Source organism: Hyperolius riggenbachi, chromosome 7 (genome assembly GCF_040937935.1).
Source record: "Hyperolius riggenbachi isolate aHypRig1 chromosome 7, aHypRig1.pri, whole genome shotgun sequence".
Lineage (NCBI taxonomy): Eukaryota > Metazoa > Chordata > Amphibia > Anura > Hyperoliidae > Hyperolius > Hyperolius riggenbachi.
The window spans coordinates 137,674,915-137,693,913 of NC_090652.1; the positions used below are offsets into that span (position 1 = coordinate 137,674,915).

Genomic DNA, 18,999 nt, shown 5'->3' on the forward strand with positions numbered 1-18,999 from the left:
TCAGTGATGCGTTCCCCCAGATCAGACGTCAGAAGTGCAGTGCATGTGATTGTCATCAATAAACTCTTCAAAGAGCAGAGGAATGACAGCAAGCCAGCAACTAACTGCAAGTAGACAAAATCCATCAATGATAAAAACCTCCTCCGGCGACCTCCTTTCCAATCCTCCACAGCTTAGCTTGCTAGTCAGGTCAGGTGGCATCTCACAAAAGTAAAGGATCTTCGTTTCCAACCAGCCAGCTGAGCAAGCTCACTCTGACGGGGCAGCTGTTTGCTTTTACTTCACTCAGATGAGTGAGCAGCAATGGCTCCAGGTGGGGGGCGGAGTCATGTTCCGACTCACTCAGCAGCGTGCGTGGAAGGAGTCAGAGCCATCTGGGCTGCACGCTTCCTCCTGAGCCGAACACTGTCTATAAGACGGGGGGCTGGGGAGTGAGCGGCCGTGGCCACAACACATTCAAATAGCGAAGCTGCCTGCTTGTGCACAGCGCACAACTCTTTCTCCCTGCAGTCTGCACCCATCCCGCATCGGCCCTAATCAATTAGGAAGAGGCGGGCCGTCTGGAAATCTCCCCTGGCCAGTCCGCACCTGAACAGGATTGTACACAGAAATATGACAATACTATATAGCTAAACCTCACCCACTTTTAAAGATTTTTTTGTTAAAGATTTTTGAATGGGGTGCTTCATCATTCAGGCTACCACCAACTTTAAAAAGGCAAAACACAAAAACAAAACACACTATTTTGTTTGCAATTTTGAGAGCCTGTGTAGCAATTGTCCCAGCACACAACACCATCCTGCTGTATCCCATGCCTCGGCAAAATGGTATGAAAGAGGTAGAGGTCAGCTTGCAAGTAATTTTAATGAATGTGTATACCTTAAATAAATCATGATCTCATGTTCAAATGTAATGTTACTTATTGTGCAGGTGTGATCATTTTTAGTTTCTTTTTCCAGATCTCTTTGAACAGAGTTTTCACATGACAAGGAAAAGGGGATGGGGGGTGTTAAAGGCTCTTTGTATGGAGAAATTGTGTGGTGTATTTTTTTTTTTATATATACCAGCTAAGACTACTTACTTAAACAGCTTTCACCTCAAACATTTGTACCAGTTCTAGATGTTATAATTAAGCAGGAGGGTACAATGTGATCGTATTAGGCACTGATTTATTGCCAAGTGGTTTGATATGCCCAGGAACAATTTAGTAGTGTCAAAGTGCATCATTGGGTTGATCCTGCATAATAGGCACACAATCTTCAAGATGACTATATGTAAAAGAAGTGTTTCAGCTTTTTAAATACCACATCTGTAAATGTTGTATCATATAGGTTGCAACATCTGAGCCTAGTGCTGGGGATTCATAGCTCACTGTGATGCTTTTAAGGTAAACACACAGTTGTCGATTTTACCGATTTGATTCCTGGCTAGAGTTGCAACAGTATGAAATTCCATGGTATAACTGTCAAAAAAAAAAAATACCACGTTATGCGGTATTAAACAATTATTTGGGCCAGGGATAGGTGTAGCCAGGATAGGTGCCTGCAGCATAGATAGCCAGGGATAGGTGTAGCCAGGATTGGTGCCCACAGTAGAGAGAGCAAGGGATAGTTTTAGCCAGGATTGGTGCCCGCAGTATAGAAAGCAAGTGTAGCCAGGATAGCTGCCCGCAGTATAGAGAGCCAGGGACAAGTGTAGCCAGGATTGGTGCCCGCAGTAGGGAGAGCCAGAGAAAGGCGTAGCCAGGATTGGTGCCCACAGTAGAGAGAGCCAGGGATAGGTGTAGCCAGGATTGGTGCCTGCAGTATAGAAAGCCAGGGACAAGTGTAGCCAGGATAGCTGCCCGCAGTATAGAGAGCCGGGGGGGGGGGGGGGGGGAGCAGCAGAGGGTACAAAGCAAATACTCACTTGCCGGCAGCTGGGTGATCTTGCACGCTGTACTAGCTTCATTCTACTTCCTGTTCTTGCATCATCTCCTTGTAATAGCACCCAGGGGGCGCTGTTTCAGGGAAATGGGACAAGAATCGGAAGTACAATGAAGCTAGTACATCGTGCAGGATAACCTGGCTGCCGGCAAGTGAGTATTTGCTTTTCCTTGCTACTGTTCGTTCGCCCGCCGCTACGTCGCATCCCCGCCGCTCCCCCCGGTAGCCCCCCCCCCCCCCCGGTAGCCCCGCCCCCTGAAAACCGGTAAAATTAGATTGTGCATGGTATGATTACCATGCACAATTAAACCCTATTCCTAGCAGATTAATCACTCCAATTAAAACACGTCTGGCCCATCATAATTTTGGCCAAAGTTGCATGATATTGTCAACCGGATAGTAAATATTGATGCTGGGCAGGTTCAGCAGTAAATTCACAGCCCATAGTGTGGTGCGGTGGTTCCATTGATTTTTCGATAGGTTTCTTGATGAAGTCTATTGAATTATGTACAATGTGTGGGAGAAATGGATCCCTCAGTGATCCGATTCAGATCAGAAAGGGTTCTAGTTTTGCCATACCGAGTAGCCATCAATTTAAGCCCCACACAGTAGAATCTTGTTATAGTAAACTGATGTAGTAAACCTCTGGCTATAGTAGACTCAGTCCCCAGGTCCCATCCATGCTCCTGTATGAGTATCCAATGCATGACAAATCCTGATATATTGTACTACTTGACCATTTCCCTTGAAGTTTACTATAAAGGAACTCTATTCATGCAATAGAAAATTACATTGTGTAAACATTTTGTAAATCCTTTTTTTTTCTAAATACAAAAGTTGAAAACACCTGGTATAGCTTTATTTTCCAATTGCTTTCCCAATTGCCAATACTGAGTTGGACCAGTGTTTACTTGACTCCCTTGTTCGGCAACCTAGCTTGACTACTGCCATGTCTCTGCCTGTCACCGCCATGACCCAGCCACCCTGGCTTTGCCCCTCTCTTTTCTCATTACCTGACCTCTGTTTAAATACTGTGGCCTCTGGTTCCAAGTTTTGGTGACTCGGGTTTATTAGACCCCTATTTGTGGTAGCAGTCAGTTCTGCATAGGTTGAGTACTTCTACTATTGTAGATAGGAAGGCAATGACCCATTACATGATGTCTTCAACTAATAAATTAAAAGGTGTTTTTGTTGATTTTCACATTTAGTAACAGTAAGGCCATGTTATTGCTGTAGATCATGTTAAAAGTTGACCTGAAGTTAGAACTGAGGCATTGCTGACTTTTAAAAACTGCTATTAGACTCACTGACCTCAAACTATATGGCAGTGTTTATATTCTTCTCACTTCAAGTTCCCTTTAAAGAGGTTGAGTACTGTTTGCAAAGCTCACGCAGTTGCCCCCCTATTGCAGCCTGCTATCCTTTTAGCTTTAAGGCTACGTTTCCACTAGTGCTGGTCGATTTCTTTGCGAAAAATGCATAAACGAATTTGCATGCGTTTTTGTGTATCTTTGTAGATATGCGATTTTAACCATATAATTGCCTGTGTGCTTTTACATAGATTTTAGACGAAAATGTATGAAAATTCGCATAGAAAAAAACACATGCAAAATTCCTATTAATTAGCTTTGCGGTGTGCGCATTTTGATGGCCCTGCTGTGCAGATTTTTCCTGCACATTAAAGCGCTCAATTTTCCTGACAAGTGGAAACGGGCCCATTTACTATTATTGGCTTTGCGAATCTTCATGCAGAAAACGCATGTAGATTCGCTCTAGTGGAAACGGCTCTTAAAGTGTATCTGAGAGGAAGGATAAGTTTTATACATACCCGGGGCTTCCTCTAGCTGATCCTGTCCCTCGCTGCTGTCCTCTGCTGCCTTGTTCCTCCACATTCTGGACGGTTAATTCGGCCAGTCAGCGCAGGCACAGTACAGCCACACACAGCCCCGTTGTGCTCCCCGCGGCTGGTAGTGTTCTGCACCTGCACAGTAGTACTCTGCAAGCGTAGAACTTACCCTGTGACGGGGGTGCGTGGCCAGGCGGTGCATGCACAGTAAGCCCTGTCTCCTGAAGTTACTAGGGCAGATTGCGGAGCAATGAGGCGGCGAAGGACACATCAGCGTGAAGGGGGCTCCCGGAAGCCCCAACTATGTATAAAACTTTTATTATCCTTTCAGATATACTTTATAGAGAACTTGAGATGAAAAGCGTTGCATGTTCCATACTTACCTGGGGCTACCTTAAGCCCCCTTTAGGCCACTCGTGCATGGCCGAGTTGAGTTTCATCGCGCATGCGCAGCCCGGCTGGGCGTGGTCCCCATCACAATTCCGTCCCTGTCAGCGTTCTTCACCTGTGCAGTAGTACTGCGCAGAACGCTCACAGCTGGGGTAGCGCGCCGGGCTGTGCAAGCACGACAAAACGCAGGAGTAACGTTGCATGAATAGGGGCTTTAAGCATTTTCTGACTTTAAGCAGTTTAGTTCCCCTTTAAAGGACTTACGAGGTGAAATGTGACATGAGATGTGTACATGTGTATGTACAGTGCCGAGCACACAAATAACTAGGCTGTGTTCCTTTTTTTCTTTCTCTGCCTGAAAAAGTTAAAAATCAAATATGTAAGTGACAGTTTCTGTCTGGGTCGGGACCGGGTCAGACTATAGCATAACCCTCACTGAGGGCCCTTTTCCACCAGCGCGTTTGCGCTGGCTGAATCGCAAAGACGCAAACCGCTAGCGATTTCACAATCGCTACGGTTTGCTTTTTAACATAGGAATCGCGGTAGGTCATTTCCACTACCGCGATTCGTTTTTTACGCGAACGCGCGGCGGAGCGATATTTGCCGCGATTTTGCTATGCAGTGCATAGCATAGCAAAATCGCGGCCGCAAACGTTGGGGAATCGCCGGTAATTGCGATTCAGCAATCTCTAGCGTTCAGCGTGAACGCTAGCGATTGCTAGTGGAAAAGGGCCCTGATAAGTAATTACAGCCATAAAACATTTTTCTGTCAGTAAATGGCTTTTAAGAGCAGGAAAGAGATAAAGAGTCAATAATTCATAGATTTGAGCTCTGGCATATTACAATGAATGTGTCGTTGAGCAGAGACAATAAAACAGTAAAAACTTAAAAACTAGATTAAAATATAAAATAAAACTGGGGGATATCTAAAAAAGTCATTTTTAGGAGAAGTAAGATAGATATAATTGTTTTTCTCAGAAGTTTATTTTCACCTCGTAAGTCCTTTAAGAAATCTAGAGACCTTTCTCCACACCCCCCTTAAGGTAAAGCCAAGTTGTGGGGAACCATGTGACTGTTACTTACTTGGAGCTTTCTTCACCCACTGTAGTCTTTTAGGTCCCTCAGTGTCCCCTGGGTTTCCTCCGTTGTGTTGTCATCCAAATTAGTAATTCCCAGGCTATTGCACACGTGCTGTTTTTTCTGCACGCCTCTTCAATCACACCCTCGTGGCCGGGAGCATTCTGTGCATGCACAGTTATAAATCTATACCAACTGAGCATGCAGAAAACCACCCAGCCACAGAAGCGTGATTGAGTAGGCGCAGCCGGGACATTATATGTGCAGTAGCCACTGTATATGCAGTCACAGCCTTTAATTGGAATGACGTCAGCACAGCAAAGGGGACCCGGAGGTCACAGAGGGACCTGAAAGACTATGGGGCTGGAAGAAGCCCCAGGTGAGTAACAGCCACCTTGTTCCCTCCATCTCGGGTACACTTTAATCTTTCCTGCCCCCTTATCCGCAGTCTGTTGTGCTGTGCTTTTCAAGACAAACCTCTTTGTACTGTCTACTAAATTCTCAGCACCCAAGAGTGAGCCTTTTTCACTTATTGTTTTGTGCCATCGCTATTTGAGTTGCTACAACTGTGTGTATATAATTTGTTATAAGGACAAAGGATGGCTGAACATCTTGGTAAGGTAGCTTATTTTGTAAGTCTTTTAAGGCAAATTATTATAATTTTAAAATATCTTTCTTTTTTTTTCTTTTTTTCATTCTCTAGACACCTGTTTTACCTAATGCAAATGGAACGGCGAAAAAGATCTTCAGAGCGAAAAAAACCATGACTGCAAGCTGTCGAGAGCAACTGGCCTTCCTTAAAATGAAGAAATGCTTAAAAATGGACACCCCAACTAAGAAATCACATAATCCCCCAGCAGAAATGACCCAAACTACATTAAGTTTTGAACCAAGCTGTACTGAGTCCAACAACACTTCATCTGAAGACAATCAAATCCTAGGTCATTCAGCTTTACACGCAGGCTCTGAATTTGACACGGAATATGCTCATGAAGTAACAATTAATGAATTCACTGAAACTTGCAAAAATGATGATGATGATGATGATGGAACTCCTGTTACAAGCCCATTGTGTCCTCCTGAACCAGCACCTGATGTACATGATACCCACAGTACCACTAATGATCCTCAGCTTGATGATATTGGCTGTATATCTTCATCTCTAACTGTTGGAGATAAAGATTTGCCAACTTCCACTGGTGAAACTGTGCAACATTTGGAAAAAGACTGCAGTCAATTAAATATTGCTAATTCCTGTCCTGTATCTGAAAATACATGTGAAAGGATCGAACAAAGAACTATTGATGAAGATAGAACGAGTCCAGCCACTGGGCTTGTAACATCAATGGATGTTTTGGAAGATAATGCTATGATATCAAGTTCAGCCACTGGACTTGTGACACCAATGGATATTTTGGAAGAGAATTCTTTGAAAACTAGTTCAGACACTAGGGTTGTAACACCAATGGATATTTTGGAAGAGAATTCTTTGAAAACTAGTTCAGACACTAGGGTTGTAACGCCAATGGATATTTTGGAAGAGAATTCTTTGAAAACTAGTTCAGACACTAGGGTTGTAACGCCAATGGATATTTTGGAAGAGAACTCTTTGAAAACTAGTTCAGACACTAGGGTTGTAATGCCAATGGATAATTTGGAGGATAACTCTTTGAAAACCAGTTCAGACACTGGGCTTGTAACACCAATGGATAGTTTGGAGGATACCTCTGGGAAAACCAGTTCACGCACTGGGCTTGTAACACCAATAGAGAATTTGGTAGATAACTCTGTGAAAACCAGTTCAGCCACTGGACTTGTAACCCTAATGGATGTTTTGGATGCAGACAGTACTGAAGCTGCTGTTCCCAGTTGTGCTCCCAGTGACACGAATGGTTCTGTTGAGACAAGTACCTTGGTGGAACCTAACCTAACTGCAAATTTACTTGCAGATTCTGCTTCTGATAATCCCACTGAAGACCGTAATTCAACTTTTGGTAAGGCTTGTATTTGTTTTCCAGTCTGAATTAAAGGACCACTATTGCAAACGATTGTAAAATTTAAAATGCATAAGTACACACATACAAGACATATTGTTTTCCAGAGGAAAGTGTACCAATTTTTTTTATTTTTTTTTGTCACTGTATGCCCCTCAGACAGGCTCACAGTCTAATCCTTACCATAGTCATGTCCATTGTAGTCTAGGGCCATTTTTTGGGTGAAGCCAATTAACTAACTTATCGGTATGTATTTGGGTGTGGCAGGAAACTGGGGTACCCGGAGGAAACCTACACAGACACTGGGATAACATACAAACTGTGTGCAGATAGTGCCCTGGCTGTGATTCAAAACCAGCACTGCAAGGAAAGAGTGCTATCCACTATGCCACCCGAAATAATAAATTGCAATTTTCCTATATCCCTGTCGCTTACAGTATGTAATAAAAAATAATCAAGTTTCGGACAAGTCCATCTCCTAGAAGCATACTGCTACTGACGATGTGTGAGCTTACAAAACTGCATGAGCAATTCTTTACTGGGCTTTGTAGTGGCAAGTTTTTTTTTTTTTTGTTTGTTTTTTTTTTTTTTTGATCAATTAAAGTTCATAATTTATCTTACTGGTAAGGAGAGCTCCACAAAAGTGCTTTAATCCTTAAGATGGTTAAACTCGCCTGCTGACAAATAATAATTGTAATATTGATGTAGGGGGAATCTTCAAACCTTCTTGTGCCTCCTCCTTGTCCCTTTACATTTCTCTTATGTAGTTCACATAATTCCATTATTGGTAAGAGTAATTATGAACGTTGGTAACAATTTAATCCAACGCCGATTAGCAGCGGGAGGGTGGCAGCTACAGGACCACCTATCTCCTGTAGCTGCAGATTAGCATGGATCGCGCGTGCATCTGCACACATCCCCGATTTGAGTGACGGATGCTCCAAACAGTCTGCCGGCCGTGATAATTGCTGGCAGACTGAAACGACCGTACGGTTAACGGCGGTTTATTTACATTGTACAGCGATGCAATCTACCGCAGCAGTGTACTGGGGGCAGCCCTGTTACTTGGCTGTTCCCTGGAAGCGCCACACAAAGCGATAGCTCTCATAGGCTGATGCCTACGAGAGACGATCGCTACTATTGAATCACGGAGGGAGGAAGGTTTTTTTTTTAACGTGTTGCCGCCCGCGTCACACCACTGGGCGTGGCCGCGGCGGCAGCCCCAGGACCGTCTAACGGCAACTGGCGTAAAGTCCTGGGGCTGTGTTTTGCAGGAGATCGCGCGCAGGGTGCGCGCGCACATCTCCTGTTTGGGAAGAGCGGAGCTCCGCCTTCAATCTCCGAGCGGCGCTTGCCGCTCGGGAGACTGTTAGACGACGTAATCGCCGTCTATTTACATGTACAGCGCTGCGATAAGCAGCAGCGCTGTACTGGGGACAGTCCTGTGACACGGCTGTCCCCTCCTGAGCAACAGAGGTGATCGGCTGTCATAGGCTGAAGCCTATGACAGCTGATCACGGGGATTGGCTAGCGGAGGGAGTGAGGGGGGTTTACACGTAATAAAAAAAAAAAACACAACATTTTTTGAAAAAAAAAATCAAACAAACATTGGGGGGGCGATCATACCCCACCAACCGAGAGCTCTTTTGGTGGGGAGAAAAGGGGGGGAAGAATCACTTTTGTGCTGTGTTGTGCCGCCCTGCAGCTTGGCCTTAAAGCTGCAGTGGCCAAGTTAATGAAAAATTGCCTGGTCTTTAGGGGGGTTTAACACTGTGGTCCTCAAGATTTTATTAAAAACAAAAAAAAAACGCAGTAGCAATCAGATGCTACCAACAGAAAGCTCTGCTGATGGCAAGAAAAGACGGAAACATTTGTTTGGCTGCTAAGTTGTATGGCTGAGAAATACACTGTTAAAGCTGCAGTGTGCTAAATTGTAAAAAATAGCCTGGTACGTAGGGGGGTGTAAGCCTATGGTCCTTAAGTGGTTAAAAGTGAGAAGTTCACCGTTCAATCAACAAAAAAGCTGTCGACAGCACATTTGTAATATTGTCTCGCACACACTAACGGTTCAAACCCACAATCTTTAGGGGAGTGCAACAGCTGAAAAAGGATGGCGCCCTCTATGCAGTATTCAACAAAGAAAAGAGCTGGCACATCTAAGGTTAATCTTTATTGGTTCCATGTAAAAGCATATGGCTTACGTTTCAGAGCCACATTATGTGACTCCGAAACTTTGGCCATATGCTTTTACATGGAACCAATAAACATTAACTTTGGATGTGCCAGCTTTTTTTTCTTTGTTGAATACCCTGTGTCGTGCATACCGCTCTCTGTCCTCAGGAGTCCCCCATAATTTTCTCACATGGCTGTAAAACCTTTAGTTAGCACTAGGCTAGCTAGTAAAGGTGTCCGGCACCCCCGGATCCCACCCATTCCCCCAGTTTATACATTACCCAGCCTGGATCCAGCAATCATGCACCCTCCCTACACACTCCAGTCTCTCAATGGGGAGGATCAGGTTTGCTCATGACGTCGGCGACGTCCTGTGCGATCCTCCCCATAGTGAAGACCAGAGCTGTGCGGGGAGGCTGTGCCGATCGCTGGATCCAGGCTGGGTAATGTATAATCTGGCTGGATCGGGGGGTGCCGGACACCTATGTTGCTGTCCCTTACAGTAGGTAGTAGAAATCTGACCGAAGTGACAAGTTTTTGGACTAATCCATCTCTTCATAGGGGATTCTCAGCAAGACTTATTCTTTATAAAGCTATTCCCTAAAAAGGATTTAAACAGTTATGCTGGCCAGCTTCCCTGCTTGTTACAGTTTTTTTTTGTGGCAGTTGGACAGAGCAACTGCCATTCACTAAGTGCTTTTGAAAATTAATAAATACCTGAGAATCCCCCCATGAAGAGATGGACTAGTCCGAAACCTGTCGCTTCTGTCAGATTTCTACTACGTACTGTCAGTGACAGCAACATAGGAGAAAAGTAATTTATGGCTCATTTTACTCTGGAAAAAAAACGTACTCATTTGTCTTTGCTATCCGCACGCTTCTTGTCCTCATGCAAGGCCTGGGTTGTTGTGTCTCAAAGCGTGGCCTTCTCCTCCTGCGCCACCCTCCTCCTGTTCCATCACGTGTGCTGCTGCTGGGTTAGCGTTACCGGTCCCTTTTCCTGGAACCTCTTATATGTATTACATTTATGACTGCATGAGAAACAAAAAGCATGTTACCTGTGCAAAGAAAACAGACATTTCCCGCATTTTATGTTTGCACATATTTTAAATTGTACAATTTTTTTTTTTGCCACAGTGCCCCTTTAATCTGACATGTGGCTGCAATGTCCATGCATCAGAGTTAACAGGGTCTAGTGACCTCTTTACATAAATGTCTCTTATGATATGTCATTAGACCATTCATAGCAATCAGGAAATATTACCCATGAAGCATAGTAATAAACACCTGTCTTTAAATATTAGCCTCAGTACAATAGTGTTCTCGTGACAGTGCCCCATGGAGAGGTCTACCACCAGACCAGAAGATAAAGCCACATACAGCAAGCTACCCTTGTCACTATATCTAGAACTAGAGAAAATCATTTTACTGACATCTATTTAACAATCTTTGCCCCCATTGTGGAAATATGGATGCTCAATATAGGGTAACTTGCAAAAGCATTTTTTTTTTTTAATTTTAGATAGTCTCATCAAACTTTATTTTTGTATGTATTTTTCTTCAGGTGATCGTCAGAGGAAAAGGCCTTATTCAGGAAATGACATTCCTGAGTCAAAAAGGGCCAAGACTTTGAACAAAAGCATTCTCGATCAGGTATACTTTTCTTGTTTATGTGCTATAACACTGCAACAAGCATTATTTGCATTATTTAACCTTTTCAGCCCGCGGGTTGTTTTCACCTTAAGAATGAGAGGAATTTTCACATTTTAGCACTCATCCCATTCGTTCCCCAATAACTTTATCACTACTTATCACAGCAAAATGATCTATACCTTGCTTTTTCTGCTACCAATTAGGTTTCTTTGGGTGGTACATTATGCTAAGAATTATTTTATTTTAAATGCAATTTAATGGGAATAAGAAAAAAATTGGAAAAATTTCCCGGTTTTCGGCCATTATAGTTTTAAAATAAAATGTTCTACTGTGGATAAAAGCCACCCATTTTATTTGCCCATCTTGTCCCAGTTATTGCAACTTTTAAATTATATTCCTAGTACAATGTATGATATTTTATTTGGAAATAAAGGTACATTTTTTTTTTTAGTTTTTCATCTATTACTAATTACATGCCCATAACTTAATAATATACCCTCTTGAGGGTAATTTAATAATATAATCTTGAGGACCTCAAGACCTAAACCTCCCTAGTGACCAGGCCATTGTTACTAAAATAGGCCACTGCAGCTTTAAGGCCTCGCTGCAGGGCCGTACAACTCAGCACACAAGTGATTCCCCCCCCTCCCCCCCCAAATATTTTTATTTTCTTTTTTTAATAATTAAGCTGCCTGGATATTCCCTTTTAATAGGAAGTAATGCATGACAGTGTTACTATCGACGTGACGGAGGCAACTCATTGATGCCTGCAGTCACGGTGGCCTAGAGGGGAGATGAATGAATGGGAACAAAGATCAGTGTCAGGAAACGAGCGAACAGGAGGCAAATCAAAAACCGTGATCATTCTCGGCGGACATGCACTTCTGTCCCCTGCCACTAATCCCCCCTGACGCCAAGGCCTATCGCAGTCGCAGGCTTCTGCCCACACGATCGTGCACACAGCCCCGCAGACTACACAGACGTAAGCCTCGCGTCTCTGTTGCTGCAGCAGCACCTGCTGCGGGTGTGCGGCTCACGTCTGGGCGGCAGAAATGGTTAATCATTTATTCATTTTTGATATTCCAGTAGCATGAAATCAGGAGATGCTAAAGACCTATACACAGTTGCATCTTAGGCTGCCCAGAAAAGATTGAGATCGATTTCAGCACCTATTCCATGTGTGTGTACAGTTGTACTTGGCATTTGCCAGGATATGGTTTGCAAATGGGTGTACTAGAAATCAATGCTCAATTGCTATTTTTGGTGTTTGCAGTGCTTAACTGCCTTTTCTCCCCATAGCGCAAAATACATTAACCACCCTGGCGTTCTATTGAGATCATCAGGGCGGCTGCGGGAGGGTTTTTTTTTAATAAAAAAAAAAACTATTTCATGCAGCCAACTGAAAGTTGGCTGCATGAAAGCCCACTAGAGGGCGCTCCGGAGGCGTTCTTCCGATCGCCTCCGGCAAGCATAAGTAACAAGGAAGGCTGCAATGAGCAGCCTTCCTTGTTTGGCTTTCCTCGTCGCCATGGCGACGAGCGGAGTGACGTCATGGACGTCAGCCAACGTCCTGACGTCAGCCGCCTCCGATCCAGCCCTTAGCGCTGGCCGGAACTATTTGTTCCGGCTGCGCAGGGCTCGGGCGGCTGGGGGGACCCTGTTTCGCCGCCGCAGAGCGGCGGCGATCAGGCAGCACACGCGGCTGGCAAAGTGCCGGCTGCGTGTGCTGCTTTTTATTTTATCAAAATCGGCCCAGCAGGGCCTGAGCGGCACCCTCTGGTGGTAATGGGACGAGCTGAGCTTGTCCATACCGCTAAGGTGGTTAACTGGCAGAGAGACAAACAGTCTGTAAGTGTAGGTCCGAAAAAACAAAAACCATCTTTTTAAACTACTGTTATTTTAATAGTGTACAGTCGTTTAGCTTAGCCAGTATTGAACTGAGATTTGAAGTTCAGCTACTCCTCTGTTATACAGGCTGTCCCCTAATTACTAACTGGTTCCGCTGTGGGAGGTTGTGTGTAAGTTGAATTTGTTTCGAGTTGAGGCATGTGTTATATAACTTGAACTGTGGATAAATGTTTTACTTTTGGACAGCTCTGGATTTGGACCTATACAGTAATATAAACAATTTTTGTTGTTTTCAATCTGCTTTTCAACTACTTGCAACAATTTATGTAACAAACGTGTAATTTTTACCTGATCAACATTGTAATTTTTTAGGGTTTTATTGAATGGCTTTCCTCGGAATTGACTCTGACTGTGAGAATACAGAAACATGGGATTTTTCTTCTTTGTAATGGTGTGAACCAATACTGGCATCTCTCCACTTTAATTTCCGAAACTTGCTTTCTTACTTCACTGGAGCATATATAAATTGTTGCGACTGTTGAATAGTTTCTTTTCCTCTCCTAGCAACCATTCAAACTGCTTGTCCTTGCAACTGGTTGCTAGGAAAGGAGTAGGGCCTGTGTTACTGTCACACCGTACACTTAATGTAAAAAAAAAAGTGTGTATGTAGATATATCTCTTCACAAATGTATTTTTCTTGTGATGCATAAATCCATTGGGTGCACTTCCTTTCCACACCCAGCCCTAGTATTCATTAACCCTTTAAAGAGGCGCTGTTAGCCATACTATGCCAGGAAAAAACACATATAGGGCCTATTCACACTAGAGCGTTTTGCTGCGATTTTGGCAAAACTCTCAAATGCTAGCGCTTTTTAAAAGTGCTAGTGTAATAAAACCCTATGGGCCCGTTCTTGGGCGATTTGTGCTAATCGCCGCAAATCGCCCAAAATTGTGAAACGCAAACGCGTCGCCTGCACCATTTTCAGGCGATTTCCTGGCGATTGCGTTTCAGTGCTATAGAAGCGCTAAACGCGATCACGGAAAAATCACTGCAGTGTTCAGTGTTTTTTTTTATTTTTTTTTCCCGTGTGAAATCGTGGAAAAATCACTACTGCAAAAATCGCCGGCGTTTTGCAAACGCAAGTGTGAATGGGCCCATACAAATAATTGCTCTACTTACATAACAGATGTATTGCACTGTCCACGTTTTGATTTCAGTGAACTTTATACAGTAAATAGAATTCTGTTCCTGGCAGGGGGTCATCTTGGGTCCCATAGGCTAAAGCCAATCCTGATGTTATTTTCTCCCTTACTTCCTCTCCCTTATCCCCTTTTGGCATCCCCTCTTCTCCCCGGAGAATTACAGAGCGCAGCCGAGATGAATAAAGGCTTCCTCAGCTGTTTAGCGGCGACAGAAGCGCAATAGCAAATGGAGTGCACAGCATCTACTGTAGGTCCCACTTAAGGTGCCCATACATGGTACCATTTTTCATTTTTTTCGATCGCATATAAAGATTTTTGTCTGATCAGATTTTTATAGAAAAAAAAATGGATAATAGTTTTTCTTGATCGAAAAAAGGATTCTTTTCAACTTTCATTCGATGGTCTTGGTTGAAAAAATGGGAAAATCAAATGTTTTATTATTGTACCCATGTATGGGCACCATTAGGCTGAATAAAGTAAGGCCCAGACCAGGAGAGCATCTGGGAACAAGGTTCTTGTATCTACTGCCTGGCATTTATATTTGTCTGGTGGCTAGGGACCTCCAAGGGTGGAGTGGTGTTGCCTATATACTAAGATCAATATGTTGAGTGGTAGTTTGAGGAAAGACTCACACCAGGAGAGCTTCTGGGAACAAGGTCTCTGAACAGCACAGTATTTATATCTGGTGGATAGGGACCTCCCCGGGTGGAGTGGTGTTGCTTGTGTACTAAGACAGTGTTTCTCAAACATCTTTGTGACTCCCCATCAGGGCATGTTTTGCAGGCAACCTTGCCTATGCACAGGTGGGGTAATTATTGTCTCAGCTAGGTGGATTCCATGTATCTGAGACACTAATTACCCCACCCGTGCATAGATGAGGTTGCCTGCAAAACTAGCACCATCACGAGGACAGGTTTGAGAAACACTGTACTAAGATCAATATTTTGAGTGGTAGTTTAGGACATTCTTTGGTGGGTTGTTACCTCAAAATGTTCTCCTAATTATCAAGCGGTATTCCTGCTGCAACATCTATGGAATTACATTTGCGCCACAGTCCCATCTGGTATCTCTCTTTACTCCTCCACCTTTCCTTTTCCTATCTTGTTTTTTTACTGTGGTCAGCATCTTTGTGTTCTATTTTGGTATATGTGGTGTTGCTTGCATCTCTCTCCTGCTGCTTCCCCCTTTCTTGGTTGTGTGCTCACAGTTCTCTTATCACCGTGGCCATCTAATATTCTAACGGCTAGTTTAAGACATGGCTGGTGGTGTACTTCTAATGTAATCCACCATTTTGTTTCATCTGTCCTGAGCAGCCATGTTGATTATTCATGAACGCATGCATTTACGGTTCAACCATTTCAGAGGAGGTCAGCAAAAATTGACCTGCTTTGTAGTAATGCTATTCACACAACAGGACATCAGTGTAACAGCTTTCAGTTGCATCACCTTCTGGTAAAACAGATGGTGGGTTTGTGAGAGTGATGGTCCTATGATTTTTTTTTTTTTTCATAGACTCTTTATTCTTTGACTTTTTGTATTTCTGCTATTTATCTATATGACTATTGTATTTCAAATGTTCTTCTGTGTATTTTCTTTGTTCATCGCTTCCAACATGTTTTTATTTTTTTGGCCACCAGATCAGCAACATAATTGAAAGACGAATACAAAGTGTCTTTAAAGAATCTTTTGACCAGCGAATGCACGATTTATCTCAGCAAATCAACTTAATCCAGAGCAAAGGAGACCTTAACACCATTGCGAGAGATCTTGTATGTTTATCTATTTTTATGGGTTTGTTTTTTTTAAGCTTTCATTTTTTCCCATTTTGTTTCTGTTGCTTGAATACATTATGTTTAAATATCCTGTTGCACATGTTGGTGTTAGTAACAGTTTTACACTGGCACAGCCACTGCATGATGCTTGGCTAAATGATAGATTTGGTACATTAAAGGACCCTTGTCTCTAGTTTAAATTCATAAAACTAGGGACAGAGCTGTAAAATGTAAGAGGTGGCTTAATTACCCTTTATAAATTGGAACCGAATATGCCTCGTCTATAGTGCATGGCCAGTTCTATCATAGAGAATTCATACTATAGGCAATGTTCACATGAAAAGACAACTATCTATGTCAGTAATATGAATGTATATTTTATTCACCATTCATATCGCTATCTGACATTTTTATTAGATCTCTTCCTTTTATTACATAGGAAGAGGGATATAAAACATGACTACCTTGTTAGAGGAACTCACACTGTTGCGGGTTATTACTGTAGTGAAGGCTATGTAACTGCCAGAGCAGCTGTCCACCCAGCTGTAGAGATGAGCACTCCTCCTCACTCCCACTGAACTGTACAGGAGCCTTTTCTCTACTGTTAGAACATTTTGTGAAATCTATTTAGCTCCTGTTTGTGTGAGGATTTGTGGCAGTGTTGGCAGACACATGCGGCATTAGAACTACAAGTTGTGTCACTCCTGTAACTGATAGGACAAGTATTTACAACTTGTGATTCTAAAGCAGTATGAACACAAGGAATGTCAGACAACTTGTTGTACAGTAGCAGCTGCGCTGATGGACATGTGTGATGTACTGTGCCCTCCAGGGAGCTAATACATTTTTTTTCCCATACGATAGTTGTTTCATCAAACAATTGGGAAAATCAACAGTTTTGGTTGAATCATGTATGGCCACTTAAAGTGGACCTGAACTCTTGCACAGGACAGAAGGAAAACCTAGAAAAATGCATCCTGTATGTCGGAGCAGTGCTTTTTAGCGCTGCTAGATTTGGGCGCAGGCAGCGCCGCCATAAACTGTAACGGGAATCAGTCTATAGCGGCGCTCAGTGAGTAACGTTTGCTCCGTCAGAAGACGGAGCCGAAGTTGCTTAAAAAACAGAATCATTCGGCCTCCAGCAATCGCTGGAAGCCGAATTATTTAATTCCCCCACTATCCATGGCGGCCTGGAGGGGGAATAGTAATTAAAATGGCCCGGACTTGTGCAGAAGCAGGATCAGCCTTATAGCGCTGTATCCTGCGCCCAAGTCTACCAGCGCCGATTTCAAATGTACTCCTGTATGTATTTAGAGAGTGTATCCTGTCTAATTCCCCCTCATCTGTGAGTAAGCAAAAGTTGTAATTTGATCTCTTCCCGTGTCAGCTGACTGCCACAGCAGAGATGGAAGATAAGCTCATTTGAAAGCACAGGATGTTGGCAATATGTCTGCTTCCATGAAAGCTAGAAGTAGAAACACTAGATTTATTTTAGGATTTGTATCAGCTGTAACAAAGAAATGTTTTTCTTTAAAGTAAACCCGAGGTGGGAGTGATATGGAGGCTGCCATATTTATTTCCTTTTAAACAATACTAGTTGCCTGGCAGTCCTGCTGATCTATTTGGCTGCAGTAGTGAACTGAATTACACCAGAAACAAGTATGCAGCGAATCTTGTCAGTTCTGACAATATTGTCAGAAACCCCTGACCTGCTGAATGCTTGTTCAGGGTCTATGGTTGAAAGCATTAGAAGCAGAGGACCAGCAGGGTAGCCAGGCAACTGGTATTGCTTAAAAGGAAATAAATATGGCAGCCTCCATACTCTCACCTCGGGTTCCCTTTAAAGGATACCAGAAACCAAATGGTCTGGTAAAATGAAAGCTGCAATGGGTAGGGAGAGAAAATTAGATACTTATCGCTTCTGTCATTCCCCGCCGTCAGCCGCCGGTCTTCTCCAATTGATGCCGGTGTCCGGGCGACCCTCTTGACCTCTAACCCGGACATACAGAGGAGGCTATGTCATATATGTGAACCCAAGGTTATTATGCTATTGCTCATCTTTAAGAACAGAGAGCAAGTTCTGAGTTCAGGTCTGCTTTAAAGGTAGATATTTATCTTCACTTTCCGTTCCTGTAACATATAGAGCAGGACTGTGCAGAGTAATGTCTTCACACAAACATGCCAACTGCCTGCATTGTAGGACCTCTCTTCTCTGGTATTATGACCACTAATAAGATAGTAATTGGTAAAGCACATTGATTGAAGCATGTCCTAATTTCAGTATGCAAGGATTTGGCCATTTTTCTGTTCATATACTTAAGATTCTGTATCAGAGATTCTAAATCATTGCATTTGTAATACAGACCTGTAATTTAAAAATTCACATTAATTAAAATGGCCTTAAAATAAAATTTACATTTTTAAAATGTGCTAAAGTTTGTGCAGAGTGCACTATCAAAGCTGAGTTAGGCTGCTTCCACACAGGGACGTTACAGGCGCACATTAGTGCAGCCTGTAACGCTCACCAACTCACAGCAATACAAAGTCAATGGGGCTGTTCACAGTGTAACGCTGCACGTTCTTCACAACGTGCAGCATACTATAGCGTTCCAGCGGCTTAAGCCGCGTTAGACTGTTTGCACATGCTCAGTGTTGGGGCTGAGAGGAGGCGGGGAGAGGCCGCTACGTAGCCGCGCACATGGCTACTCAATATGCACTGCACTGGTGGCCGCTGATTGGCTGGCGGTACCACGTGATGCGGAGTTTTTCACTCCGCATCACGTGGTCCCGCCGGCCAATCAGCGCCACTCTCACTGCCCTAATGCGGAAAGAGCCGCTTAACGCGGCTCACTCAACGTCCTCTACCAACACCGGCAGGCGTTGCATTAGGGGACGTTACGCGACCATAACGTCCACTATAACGCAACGTCCCGGTGTGTAACTAGCCTTAAGGTTCATGGGTGGCTATTCCATGTTGAATGTGTAGTTTAGGGACTTGGAGCAAGATTTCAAACAGCCTTTAATGAAAGTGGTTGTGTCTAATCAGTTTACCAGTAACACTTAATCAGCCAGTATTGGCTGTAGATGCAATATAAATATTACCACTAGGTGTCACCCTC

The 18,999-nt window shown here is 43.4% G+C and overlaps 1 protein-coding gene across 5 annotated transcripts in view; it reads left to right on the plus strand.

Annotated features, from left to right (window-relative positions):
• ATF7IP2 (activating transcription factor 7 interacting protein 2) overlaps positions 1-18,999 on the plus strand; it is an 82,339-nt gene that overhangs the window by 30,373 nt on the left and 32,967 nt on the right. For all 5 annotated transcript variants that reach the window (XM_068244674.1, XM_068244675.1, XM_068244676.1 and 2 more), the window contains exons 2-4: positions 5,942-7,232; positions 10,969-11,057; positions 15,746-15,877. In XM_068244674.1, the coding sequence (XP_068100775.1) occupies positions 5,942-7,232; positions 10,969-11,057; positions 15,746-15,877 (1,512 nt within the window). The remainder of the gene's footprint in view (positions 1-5,941; positions 7,233-10,968; positions 11,058-15,745; positions 15,878-18,999) is intronic.